Genomic DNA, 14,464 nt, shown 5'->3' on the forward strand with positions numbered 1-14,464 from the left:
CCATTTGAGCAACAAAATAAATATAGTAAGTACCCTACACACAAAACTGCAAGTTTCAAACTTGCAAAAATGAGAACGTGCATTCCATCAATGTCAGGTATGAGTGAAATTGGGAGTCTCCTACTGCTGACGATCTTTCAGCTCCACCATCTCCCATCTTCTCTCCCTCCTCTAGTCAGCAACTCTTCTTGCCTGTTGTACTACTATACTTTTAAAGGTACTATACTGTAAGATTAAAAAGTTTTCTTTATTTTCTGTGTTTGTTTTTATTTGTGTGAAAAGTATTATAAACCTGTTACAGCACAGTACCATTTGACTGGTTATGTTAGTTGGATAACTAGGCTAACTTTGTCAGACTTACAAATTGGATTTAAGAACGTGCTTTGAAAATGGAACTTGTTCATATGTATGGGACTTACTATAACAGTGTTGGATAACCTACAGAATAAAATAATATCTATTAGTTCAAACAAGGAAAGAAAGAAGGGAGGGAATGAGTAGCTCTCCCTTCCCAAAGAATTCCAGTTAATAAATGCAGAATGAAGAAAATAGAAAATAAGCATGAGAACACCACAGTAATGATTACTGTAGCTAAGATGCACTGATGGGTACTAAAATCAGTAAATGAAAGTTTGAGAAACAGGATATCAGCACAGTCTCAAAATATATCCACCAAGATATTTATTAATCAAATTATAAAGAGAAAAAAAATAACTTTATAGTGGAGAAATCCAACATACACTAGATGAACCAAGCAATCAAGGTTAACATCACCATTACAGCATGCTGCTTCTGTAGCAACCTTATTAAAAATAGATAGCCTCAATCTAACCATGAGAAACCATCAGAGAAGCCCAAATTTAGAGACAGTCTACAAAATAACCAACCAGTATTCTTTCAGCTTGAAGGTCATGAAAGACAAGCAAAGACTGAGAAGCTCACATATTAGAAGGGACTGAGGCAACATAACTCAATGCAATGTGGGATCCTGGACTGGATCCTGGAACCAAAAAAGAACACTGGTGGGAAAATTGGCAAAATCTGAATAAAAGTCTGTAGTTCAGCTAATAGTATTGTACCAATGTTAATTTTTTAGTTTTAATCATCTTATCGTGGTTAGTTAATATTGGTGGATGGCAGGTGATGGGTATTGTTCCCTCTGTACTGTTTTTGCAACTTTTCTCTAAGTCTAAAATGTCTAAAAACGAAATGTTAAAAAAACAAAAAACAACCAAGAGCATTAACTGTTTTGAAATGTAAAATCATACATGCATTTTATGACAGGATTTTTAATCACAGAAGACACAAGAGTAAGGTTTAACTACTACAAAGATTCAAGCTTGGGAAAACTCAAGAAATAGGAACGACTAAACATAAATGGAGGAGGATGGAAAATTCTTCTAAACAAGAATGCTGGCTCTGTTCAGGCATTTTTCGTTTTGCATGCTAAGCACATCCTCTGAAGAATGCAGCACGCATTGACCGCTGGCTTTATACACCAAACCCTGCTAACAAGACCTTCTCACAGAAGCTCCACTCAAGTAGTTCAAGTCATGCAGTTTTAAAAGAACTCTAAAACTTTCGTAAGTAGGTACCAACCCAATTGCTTTTAGCTAAAATTGTTTTTTCTCCGTTTTAAAAGTCACATTCCATGAATAACCAACAACCTAGGAGACTCTTAAAATGAAAACTAATAACCTTTTTGGATACATATACAGATTTGCACATCCGCATGTCTTAGGCATGTGCAGGTGCATATCCATGCACAGCTGCATATACACATACATACGCGTACACGTGAAACTAGATGGGATCTATGAAATCACTGCCAAACTGATACCAACCAAGGTCTAAAAACTGTGACAATTTTATGTATAGCGTATTTTCAATATTTAAAACATTTTGTTCTCTTTCTATATATGGGCACAAGGGAGAGATATCTGAACTCTAAACTTGTAAAGCAATGAAGAACTTACACAACACAGCTGGTGAGAACACAAACGGCTACCATCCCTTGGCAGGCAATTTGGTGATATCTAGCAAAATCTGAAATACGGGCTTTGATTCAGCAATCCCACTTATGGGAACTATAAATACCAGCACAAAATTATGTACAAGGTTTATTCAACTCAGCATTGCTTGTAATGGCAAGAGATTAGGACAAAGTGAGGTGTCCTATCAGTAAAGTAGATTTTAATGGCAGTTGGTATATGTGATCCCTTCCCCCTGGCCCTTCCTCTGCAATTCTGATGTATTATTCATCTTCCTTCATTCCCTTGTTTTCAATTTCTTTTTACATTGGACTCTTCTTCTAAGCACACAAACAACCCAGTCTGTCCCATTTTTTGTTGTTGTTGGCTTGTTTTTAATTTTATAGGGCTCTACAGGATGCGTAGGGAAATATCTCTGCAAGTTATGCCTCACTAGGAAAATGTCCATTCTAACTTTTCTGGGATAGTTTTTGGAGCTTTTCCTTTTTCTTGGAGCCACCATTCTTGCTTCCCTGATAGCTCAGTTTGTAAAGGGGCTTCCCTGATAGCTCAGTTGGTAAAGAATCCACCTGCAAGGCAGGAGACCCTGGTTCAATTCCTGGGTCGGGAAGATCTGCTGGAGAAGGGATAGGCCACCCACTCCAGTATTCTTGGGCTTCCCTTGTGGCTCAGCCGGTAAAGTATCTGCCTGCAATCCAGGAGACCTGGGTTCAGTCCCAGGGTTGGGAAGATCCCCTAGAGAAGGGAAAGGCTATCCACTCCAGTATTCTGGCCTGGAGAATTCGATGGACTGTATAGTCCATGGGGTCGCAAAGACTCAGACACAGGACTGAGTGACTTTCACTTTCTGTTATTGCTAGCAGAAGCCTCTTAAAGTCTACTGCTGAGTGGGTCCGCCTTGGAAGAGAATTTCCTCTTTTTTGGGGGGGACCCTCGTTTCCTGACTCTTCAGGGTCATTAACTGATTCCTCTTTGGGAAAACTTGGAAAGACTTCTACAGCCAGCTGTCTCTTCAATATTGTTACTAACTAGCTCCTCCTTGGAAAAAGATTTCTTTTTCTTGGGTTTGGAGGTAATAAGATGAGTCTTCCATTCCATTCTCCCAGGGAGCCTTCTCAGACTTTTGCTTTTTCTTCTTTTGGAGTCTTTTACCTGTCTCCTCATTCCTCCAGGGCACTACTGTTTTCTGAAGATGCCAGGGCAATCACAGCCAGCCTTTTCTTTTCCTTATTCAAGTGTTTCTTCTGTTTCTCCAGCTTCCTAGTAATCTCAGCAGCTACTTTATCTGCCTGAATCATTGCCTCCTTCATGACATGCAGATTTCTTTTGTGGAACCTCTCCAATCTAATACACAGAAGGACAGTCCCTCCTCAACTTGTTCTCAAAGCTTCTCCCCAAATACACTGGTGGGTACCTCAGAGAAGCAATCAAATTGTGAGGCAATACTGCCTTTATTTTGCCAGGTATTAGGAGAGGTGGCCTCTGTTCTTGGCAGCTGCTTGGTCAATGACGGTAGAGTAGAAAATGAGTCTGGAAATCTGATCCCTTTGCTGGACCCAGGAAATCACTCAGACACTAGGACTGGCCATCAACCCTACAGCAAGAGGCCTGTTTAAGTGAGAGAGCCCTGATCAGCCATCACCATGAATGTCCCATTCTAAGAGTACTTTTCCCTTTACCCTGGCAACTCAAGATATCCTTTTACTTTCCTCCAACCACAGCTACTTACTTCTTGAGTAACCTACATACTATTTCCTTTTTTCATGAATATAATTCAGTTGGAGGAACAACCTTACCTTAACATTTTTGACCATTTCCAGCCTTAGCTTTTTAATTTTTATTTATTTACTTATTATTTTTGGGCTTTGCTGAGTCTTGAGCTATCCGGGCTTTTCTCCTGCTGCAGCAAGCAAGGGCTCCCCTCTAGTTTCAGTGTGCAGGATTCTCACTGTGGTGGCATCTCTTGTGGTAGAGCACGGACTCTAGGGGGCAAGGGCATCAGCAGCTGTGGCACGTGGGCTCAGCAGTTATGGTTCCTGGGCTCTCAGCAGTTGTGGCACACAGGCTTAGATGCTCCGCAGCATGTGGGGTCTCCCCAGATCAGGGATCAGACCCGTTACACCTGCATTGGCAGGCAGATTCTTTACCACGGAACCACCAGGGAAGTCCCAGTTAGGAACATTTTAAAGAAATGTTTGGTTAAGTCATTTTAAAAATCAATTTTTAAAACAGTATTATACTACTTCAGATAAACTATCATACCTAGTATATCTGCTCCCCCATTCACATCTCCAATTAGGCCTGAACCACTGAGCCACCAGGGAAGCCCCCAGCCTTAGCATTTTTATAATACATTTTCAACAGAAAACGCCATTTAATGTAAGAAGTTCCTTTTTACCAATTTCACCAGAAGCCCCCCAGTCAAAAATTTCTGTTAGTGATACAGTATAATACTCTTCTGCTTTCAGCTTTAAACTGATCTCTAAACCAGATTTGAGGACCATCAAAAAGGTGTCAGGTGAAGCTTCAATGTAAGCTGTGGCATTTAGATTGGCCTTGACAGAGTACTTCTACTGGTGGTTAACCTGAGCAGGACACAAATGCGTATGTGGGAAAACTATAAAGAAAAGCAACTGGATGCAAACGTGTGGAGTTCGAGAAAGGTCAGAGATTAAAATTTCTGAAAGCTGATGGGTGGATGGTACTTACAGACATGAAACTTGAGTTACCTAGATTAAGTAGAGCAGAGGGCTGAGTTTTAAGCCCTAGAGCACTCCAACATTTAGAAGTCCAAAATCAGCAAAGGAAAAGGACCTGTGAAGAATACTAGAGACTGGGGGGTTGGGGGGTGTGGGGAGAAGTATCCTGGGAGCAAAGTGAAAAAAAGCATCTCAAGAAGCAGAGAGTATTCAAATGTATCAAATGCTGCTACAATGTAGCAAGGGAATGGGAATTTTTCATGTTTAGAAAGATGGATATTTTGGATAACTGTAAAAAAAGGCACACTGTTGCAGTAAGTAGAATTAAAGTCTCAGAGGAATAGGATGAACAGAAAAAAAAAACCACATTCTTCAACCATGCTAAAGTCTGTCCCCACCTTGAGGTCTTTACAGATGCTATTTGACCATCCTGAAACACATATTCCTCTGGACCTTTCCATGCCTGTACATCTTCTTTTCAGGGCACAAGTTACCACTTCCAAGAGAAATTCCTTAGCTACCCCTTCTTACTACTATTCTCTAGCCCCTTGCTTTGTTTTATAAAAACAGTACGTAACACTACTTGAAACTCCATGCTTCCATTTATTTATCTGTTGATTTTCCCAACAAAAATACAACAAACAAGGAATAAATATGTACAAATACTTCTTTTAAGTTTTTTAAGAACAACATGTATATTTTCTAGGTGCACCAGTCTTGGCAGATATTCCATTACAGTTATCCCTTGTTATCTGCAGGGGATTGTTCCAGAACTCCCTGTGTTTACCAAAATCTACAGATGCTCAAGTTCCTTACATTAAATGGTATAGTATACCTGAAGATATAACCTTGTTGACTACAACTCTCTCACAGGGAGAAATCTGCAATAAAGCAACAAAAAAGGTCCATAAATTTATAATCATGGCCAAATCTCCTTTACTGCCATTCTTCTGCCATAGTTTCCCTGGTTTTCTCACACAACATTTTCACCTTAACCTTATTTCACACAAAAAAAGTGCCAGTAAAATTAATATAACGAGCATACTCTTAATAGAGCTAGGTCATCCTCAAAGTTCTTAGAAAAATGAAAGTTGAAAAACACATTACAATAGAGATGGCCTAGTCCCACTTCTGTCAGACATGGAAACCAAGACTAGTGTGTTTGTTTAATGCAATCTACATGTGAACTCCAAACCCAACTCCCAGGCTTTTGCAAAGTTAGAAAAAGACATCTGATTAATAACAAAGACTTAAGTAAATAGTAAAATATGTCCTGATTAGGAGACATATCTCACAAACTTATCCCTTTTGGGGTGGGGGGAGACGCTGCATTGGGTCTGCTGCTACACGTGGGCTTTCTCTAGTGCAGCAAGCAGGGGCTACTCTCTAATTGCAGTGTGAAGGTTTCTCATGGTGATGGCTTCTATTGTTGCAGAGCATGGACTCTAGGGCGCACAGGCTTCAGGAGTTATGGCGCATGACCTCCAGCAGTTGTGGTACACAGGCTTAGCTGCCCCACAGCATGTGGAATCTTCCCAAACCAGGAGTCTAATCCACTTCCCCTGCATTGGCTGGTGGATTCTTAACCACTGGACCACCAGGGGAAGTCCTGTTAAGCCTTTATCTCATTTACTGGCTCCATGTCCACAGTAGAAACAGACTGGATTTCATTTTAAAAACCTCTCTTGGGAATACATACCTTAGTATCCCTAGGGAGGACCCAACTCCCCTGTTCAAATCCATCTGTTAATCACTTTATAACTAGTCAGAGAATGGAAAAAACGTGAAGTTAGGCCTACTGTTAAAAATAGTTTGCAGTGGGAGCAAAGCTATGAAATATTTATTTACTTCTTACTGTTTTGAGCACATTTCAAAGATCAATGAAATGGTTCTAAATGCCTCTACTTACTGGAGCTGAGAAACAGACTATTTACATTATGTCAAAAGAATCTTTCTAACACCTAAAACAAATAATTCATTTGACAAACATGTTCTGAGAGACCACTACGTGCTAGGCACCTTTTCTAAGTGCCAGGGACATGGCAGTAAATAAACCGCATGGATCTTACATTCTTAGTGGAGAGAAACAAAATAAATAAGTAAATGACTTCATATTTTAGAGGTATCATAAGAGCTATCTAAGGGGACTTCCCTGATGCTCCAGTGGCTAAGAATCTGAGCTTCCAGTGCAGGGGCCTGGGTCTATTCTTAGCGAACTAGACCCACATGCCACAACCAAATACCCTGTGTGTCACAACTAAGACTCAGTGCAGCCAAATAAATTAAAAACAAATTAAAAAAAAAAAAAAGAGTTATCTGAGTATTTAAGCCATGATAAGTAATTTGGAGAAAGAGACCAGAAAAGAGAGAGAGGGATGTAAGTAACTCAACTGTATTCATTTAGGTGGTCTGTTTGTTTTATGACAGAGTAGATATACTAATGTAACAAGGTTCCTTTATAATCAGTTCCCTTTATAAATATTCCACTTTATAAGATATAGACTATAACTTCATATATTTTTAATTATTAGTACACTTCAAATATTTTTAATTATTAGTACATCTCCACTCTTAGAATATATCAGTATTTATATTTACAACTTATTTTGTAACAAGTTCTTGGTCAAGAATATAATAACACCAGGCCTTTTTAGCTAAACACACTTCACTTTTGGATATTGCTTTATGAAGGTGTTGAGGAAGTTGTTTTGCTGTCACTCAGCCGTGTCCAACTCTTTGCTACGGACCCTGTGGACTGCAGCCTGCCAGGCTCCTTTATCCATGGAATTTTCCAGGCAAGAATACTGGAGTGGGTTGCCACTTCCTTTTGTTTTTTTTTTTTAAAGCAAAGCCCTATTAAATTGTGAAGCTTCCCAGCAGTGAACCAAGGATTTTAGGTGGCAATGATTTTCAATTCTTAAAAACATAGGTTCACCGATCACCCCATCCTAAATTCATATAATGTAAATCAAATAGAAACAGCCTAAATGAAATCGAAATGTTGGTCATTAGTATGACAATCAAGATGTAACGATGCTTGACTCTGTTTTCCTATAAAACTTGAAAAATGAGTAATACAAAATGAACTCTTTGGGAAGAACTTATTTCCAATTTAAAAAAAGCATTAGTTTTACCAAAAAAAATGTACACATACTATTTCATTTTCTTCTGGTTGTCTAGCACTTCAATTTGGATAAGAAAGCTTATAAAACAAACTGAAGATTTTCATAGGAGAAAGCTTACCTTCAGACTGGTATGAGAACGTGGTTGACTTAATTCCTGAAATTTCCATTGTTCTGATCCAGGGGTCTCGCCACCTTTCTGAGTGTCAGGCGTAAGCAATCCGTCTCCAGAAGGTAAAGGGAAAATCCCTAACGATATAGGACGTTCTTTTCTATTTGGAGAAGGCAGAAGAACTAAGCATTAATCATTTTTAAGTTTATCCATCATGACTGTAAGTAATAAACCTGGGCTGTCACTGCTCTAGAGTCATCACTCTGGAATAATACTGTGTGTCTATCTGAACACGTAGACTTACCAAAGAGAAAGGGCGAAGTCTCACAACTTAAATTAAGCCCCAAGAAATCAATTAAGAAAGGTAGTAAAAAAATAGTTTAGAAAATCTTAAGTTACTGATGAGTTCCTTGCTCAGGAAGCAGTCTGTGGTGTGGTTTCACAGCAAGGGGAGCTGCTACAGTTTCACCATGCTTAGGTCAGCCTTAGGGAACTGCAAACGACCCCCACTCCTGCTTCTCTAGGCTTTCCAATTTCTCATATTAATCCCTAAATACTTACCCAAGTCTCTTAGGGTGTGTTTTTTCTGCCTTGAGGAAAATGAATACATGGTTTAAATCAGGCCGACTGATTAAATAGTCAAAAGAACATGTACCAAAAAAAGTTGCCTGCCATTTCAATCAAGAAAGAATAGAATGTTGTCTGCCATTCAGCCATTAGCCACTGTAGCCAGTCTGGATGGAGAGCCCTGAGAGGAATTGAGGATGGAGAAAAACGGGATACTGGCCCTGGATAGTTAAGATACATATCAAAGAAATAATTTCAGTGAGCCCAGACTCCTCCAGCTTCCCAACCATAGAAAAGCACTAAAATCATTAACTTGAGATGTTTGTCTTTTGTAATTAGCAAAAACTCCTGAGTATCCGAGTTCCTCCCTTGCTTGTTTCGAACAGTTCCTCAGAGCTATCTGAGAGGCTGCCCTGACGGACTATGGTCCTTAAAAACGTCCCTGAGTAAAGCATAATTCTCAACTTTTAGGTTGGGCTCTTTTTGCCCCCAGAGTTTTATCCCCTAAAGTAGGAAAACTATATTTTTCTACAGGAACTCATATTTTTCTGTATGAGTTCCTTTTCATCACAGTATGTATGACAATTCAACTGTCAGTTTTTCCAAACAAGGATGCCCAAAGATTCTTTCAAAAACTGTAGTTTCCAGTGTTTTGTGGGAAATTTCAGTGAATAAGTGTTTCAATTTTAATAATAGAACTTGAACGAGAAACACATCCTTTGTTAATACAAAGGGTTTGTAAAGAGTAGAAGCAAGCCTGGTTCTGAAGGTCATTAACTCAAATGGAAATTCGCTAGAAACCACACACTAAAGGTTTGGAGCTTCTGGTAAAACTGTAAGAACAGGAACACTGAGGTTATACGTAAAAGTTGGAAAATATTCAGTTTTGCTAAATAAATCTTTATTCTGTAAGCTTATTTTTATACCAAGAAACTTTAAGCCACTTTTGAAATGTGTCCTCATTGAACACAAAGGGTACATTGCTTTCATTCCTAACAACAACCAGGAAGAATGAGTACAACCGTCAAACGTCTTAAAGATTAGGTGCAGCAAAAGGGTTGAGAGATTGTACTCTATCAATGTTGTGTGCACAAAGAAACAGGACAGGACTTTTCTCTACCAGAGTCAACTACTCATCACTTCTTCACACTGGGGATACTTTTCCTATTTGATTTGGGAGAAAAATTCAAACACACATAGGCAGCACAATAAAAGGTTAGATTTTAAAACCAAATCTAAGCTTGTCTTTATGACCTGCCAGAACCACCAAATAACAAAGCAGTCAGCTATTCTGTTTATACAAGATTTTCCCAACTGCTGGTTCAGCAAAAAAGCTTTCATAAGTCCATAGCAAAAAGAGGCATTATTTATTATATCCTTACTGGATAACACAGAACACATTATACACATACATGTTTCCACTTATTGTAGAGCCTATTCTTTCTTGAGAATGACTCACCCCTTTCCCCTATCTTTTCTGCTTGATTTTAAAACGCCCTTTATTTCATCAAACGATGGTGACGATGACTGGAAATTTGGGACAGGCAACATATTTTGGGAACTGAAAATCTAAGGATCTTAGACTTACTGGATTACTTATTCTTTTTAACATATCTTGATGACTTAAGCAAAAAAGTGACCAAGAATTTAATCAGATGGAATTTAATGGAACGCTCTCTGACCCCAAATGCATAGAAAAGTAATACAAACTTCATTCGAATTTATCACACTGCCAACAGAAATAAAAACACAGGCCAGTCATGAGAGTTATATTTCTTTATGAATGAGAACACAATCATTTTCACACATGTCAAATACTGGAAAAGTGTAAAACTACTGGGGGAAGGAGTCAGCTAGGAGTCCAAGCTTTACTTTCCCATTTCTGTTAACTACAAAATCTACAGTTCAAAATACGAGTAAAATTCAAACCTTTACAGTGCTTTTACTTTCCTTGAGAAACTGCTCTACAGAGGGGGAACTTTTCTTCAGAAACTGATAGCTGTCAAGAGGGTCAATGATGCTCTAGGTCATACTGTTTCAACTCTGGAAAAATAGTATTACTACACACCATTCTTCCCTCTTTTTTTTACTGACTTGGAGGGAGGGAGAAGGACATATAATAATGCATGTTAGTTAGAGTCCTATTTTCAAAAGGAAACCCTGAAAAGACAACATTAGGTCCTGTATGTATATTGGTGTGTATATTTGATACTCTATATATTAAATATATATTATATATTTATATATAAATATAAATTAACTATATATTTAACTATATAGTAAATGCTTCAGTAAAACTCACAGAAGAAATCAAAGAATGAAAATACATGTTGGAAAATATCAAGTGGCAGATTTAAACACCAGGTGTTTCAATAATGACACTACTGTCAAGAAACGAAGCTATCAGAATCAGCCATCAGAGTCCTTATTACATCTATTTTTTAAACTGCCATACATCCATTTTTAAATTGGTTATTTAAATGTTACCTATGTGCATAAATAACTTTGCAAATATGTCTTTAAATATTTTTATTTCCACTTAAATAATCATTAATAAAATCTACTATACATATATATAAAGAGCAGTAAAAAGATTACATTTGTTCAACACCCACCAATGTGGCAAGCACTGAAATGGATGATTTATTTACATATTCTCATTTAATCCTCACAAGGAAATAAGAATTATTTTTCCTGTTTTCAGATTAGGAAAAGTGATGCTCAGAGACTTCGGGCACTAGTTATTGGAAGAAACGGGATTCGAAGTCAGGCCTTTTTTGACTCCAAGACCCATGCACATTTCCTGGAACTACTGCTTCTTGCCAACTGCGCTTCAGTCATGTTTGAATCTTTGCAACTCTATGGACTGTAGCCTATCAGTGTCCTCCATCCATGGGATTCCCCAGCCAAAACACTGGAGATCTGGACTGCACCCTCCTCCAGGGGTATTTCTGACCCAGGGATCGAACCCATCTCTCTAAGTCTCCTGCACCGGCAGATGGGTGCTTTACCACTAGCACCACCTGGGAAGCCAATCTTAATATTAAAGACTTCGGTATCTTCCTTCAGTCAGATCCACAGCAACTTTTATGTCAAGAAACTCTTTGAATTTAATCATGTTATTTTATGAATAAAATAGCTAGAGCTGATATAGTTTTACTAAAAATGGAGTAAATATAAATGATTATGAAAATTATTTACTTGTTTAATTTACAATATATCTTTAACTGTTTAAATACAAATAATCATCTCACGAATTTTTAAAATGACTCAATGGGGTAATAAGTTCAAAGGAGGAAACTCGGGTACAGAGATTAAGTAATTTGCCAAAAGTCCCATAGCTCATGTGTGGCAGAGCATTTGTAGCCTGGTAGTCCAACTCTGAACCTCTTATCCACAGCATAGTACTGGCTTCATAAATGGAACTGAAACCTAGGACAGCCCTTTAAAATTAATCTTACTTTAATGTTCTTGAGTTTCAATTTCCTAAGCCTATATATACATACACACAAATCCTTTATGTACTAAAATGTACACAAAGCAAAAAGATTGCTCCCAGTTTTTATAAAATCAGGAAAAAAATAAATAAATGACCAAGTTTTAAGACCACAGATGAAATTTAATTTCTGGACTTTAATGTTGAACATGAGGATGAGGAAATTTACTACTTTAATTTCTCTTTAAGTCCACAATTAGGAGTTGAGTTTTAAGTAAACATTTACATAATAAAAGCCATACATTATGAACCTCCATTTAAAAACCACACACGAAGCAGAAATCTCAACAAATCAAATTTTTATCTTGGTGAGTTAGAAAACAAAAGAAACCACAACATTAAACCTCTAAAATATAGAAAATGGTTCTTAGAGCATGCAAGTACAGTGACCAGCAGAAACGCTACAGAGATTAATGATATCCCCACAAGCAGGCATGGATATCTGTTACCCAAGTCTACAAAGAAAAGGCAACATCTGACAAAACAATAGTGAATAGGCTTTGTAAAGCTTTCCAACTTTGATGCATAAATAATTGGGAGAAAAAAATGAATTCCTTGCCCTAAAAGGTTTAAATCCTTTCACTTCAAATATATTTTGCTGTAGGAGGAAAATATTTAAATTGTCAGTTCCCATGAACTGCTATCAAAAACTGTAAAAAGGATGCCTGAACCTCCAACAGTCAAAGGATCATTGGAACAAAATACACACCTATGGCCTGTGTCTAATCAACTACAAGTCCCACCATAAAGATATTTGCTTCTAAATGCTCAGATGCTCTCATGAAGCGGTTGTGTACATTTGGACCCAATGCTCTACTCCTATTTTCCCTTTACTAGTTGAACCCTCTGCTTAAAACAAGACCACTCTGACCTTGTATTTGTGTATAAGTACAATCTGAAAATCCTTTTCTTAAGTGGGTGGTTTCCAAACACAAAGCATATCCCTAAGCGATAGCCTATAAATTACTATATATAAGAATAGAAGTCTTAGCTTCAGGCCATTTTCCATTGTTTCAATCTGCAACATGAATGATTACAAAGAACACCCATAAAGCTAAAAATAAAAGAAAAACCAACTAAAAAAGGACTTCTAAGAGAGACTGAAGTACCTGAGTATCCTTGGTAGGTTCTGCGTCAAAGCTGGCACTCCGGTAGAAATAGAGAAGTGCACAAGCAGCAAGACGGAGAGAGATACTAAGATAGCAGAATTAATGACCACCGCCCCGCCAACAAAGCCAAACACAAACAGCAGCATGCATCCAGGACTCATGGCGCTGTGCTGGCATGGTGAAACACCCGAACCAGGAGGCCTACACGGGGGCCAGAGGGGTATCTTTGTAGTGAGGATCTGTCATTCAGCTGCTGCCACAAAAACAATGCCATCAGCAGCAGCTTTCCACTCCATCCTGCTGCAGCTCCGAAGCGCTGACGTCATCCTGCTCTCACCGCCTCATAACCATAGAGCTGCTGCTCCTAGCATTTATGCAGCAATCCAGAGCAGAGGCCAGCCTATTAACTATTTTCCTCCCCACTAAGAGGCCTGGCTTAGCTCATTGGCTACAATGCTTGGAGATCTACATAATTTATTCACACTCCTACATCAAACAGAAGTCTAGCTAACCCTTTCAAACATGTCTCTCTGTAGCAAAAACGACTTTTAAACCAATTATACAGGTGAAATGAAAAATTTACAGCATTCTGACAAAAATTTTAAACCTATACAATCTTTGTTAAGTATCAGAAAACAATGGCTATTAATTTACCTTTTCATTAGTGAAAGTTGTTTTGTTTTTCTATGCTACCCCCTCCTATAGCATTCCAACTACAGGAGGGAGAGAGCTAACTATTGTTTGAGGATTAAAGAACAGAGAGAAACAGAAACAGATTATTTTATTTTCCTTTTTCCCAAGGCAAAAATGTATATAAAAAAGCTTACCTAATTCTACTATGAGCTGTGGATTCTAGTTGATCACTCCCTGAGATCTGATGAAGTTTTGTTCTTTCTAAGTGTTCCATATAATTATGGATCATCTATTTTGAAGAAACAAAAGAATACACAAAATTTTAAGACTAATACCTGGAAAAAAAGTATAACATTTTAACAAGGGAAACCTTTTAGTATAAATTTCTTATTTATCGGACTACTCATGTTCTATATAAAAGAATATTAAGGATGAAATTTTATTTTATTCTCAAAGGGATATGCAAATGCTTACATTTAAGGATGCTAGAGTCTGGAAAAGTAGCCAACATTTTGCTTAACATAGCAAAAAAATTCTTTTACAATATGTAATGCTATTAAATAAGTCTGACATAAATAACACAAATTGAATATAGACATTGGGAAGGAACTGACAAGAGATTACTGATTAACGGGGACAGATGACACTTGAGAAATCCATTGCTAAAGTGGGAAGCAACAAAGAAATTAACTTGAAACTTTAGTAAAGATAATTTTCAATTTAATACCGATATTT

General features: G+C 37.8%; 1 protein-coding gene and 1 non-coding gene across 13 annotated transcripts in view; both read right to left on the reverse strand.

The window, feature by feature from the left end:
- Positions 1-14,464, reverse strand: part of SPAG9 (sperm associated antigen 9) — a 150,402-nt gene that overhangs the window by 68,887 nt on the left and 67,051 nt on the right. For 9 of the 12 annotated variants that reach the window (XM_086358232.1, XM_086358223.1, XM_086358222.1 and 6 more), the window contains 2 exons: positions 13,924-14,018; positions 7,934-8,084 (listed from right to left, as the gene is read on the reverse strand). Coding sequence is in view for 9 of the 12 variants with exons in the window: in XM_086358223.1 (XP_086214349.1) it covers positions 7,934-8,084; positions 13,924-14,018 (246 nt within the window). In the remaining 3 variants the exon portion in view is untranslated. Of the gene's footprint in view, positions 1-7,933; positions 8,085-13,096; positions 13,486-13,923; positions 14,019-14,464 lie in introns of those variants that run through there. The other 3 variants (XM_086358226.1, XM_086358225.1, XM_086358224.1) reach the window with 1 other exon arrangement.
- LOC147351878 (small nucleolar RNA SNORD86) lies at positions 3,554-3,640 on the reverse strand. The gene has a single exon (XR_015148496.1). It is a non-coding gene; the product is annotated as a small nucleolar RNA SNORD86 (small nucleolar RNA).

Source organism: Bos grunniens, chromosome 19 (genome assembly GCF_055505025.1).
Source record: "Bos grunniens cultivar Pamir isolate PY7600 chromosome 19, Bosgru_T2T1.0, whole genome shotgun sequence".
Lineage (NCBI taxonomy): Eukaryota > Metazoa > Chordata > Mammalia > Artiodactyla > Bovidae > Bos > Bos grunniens.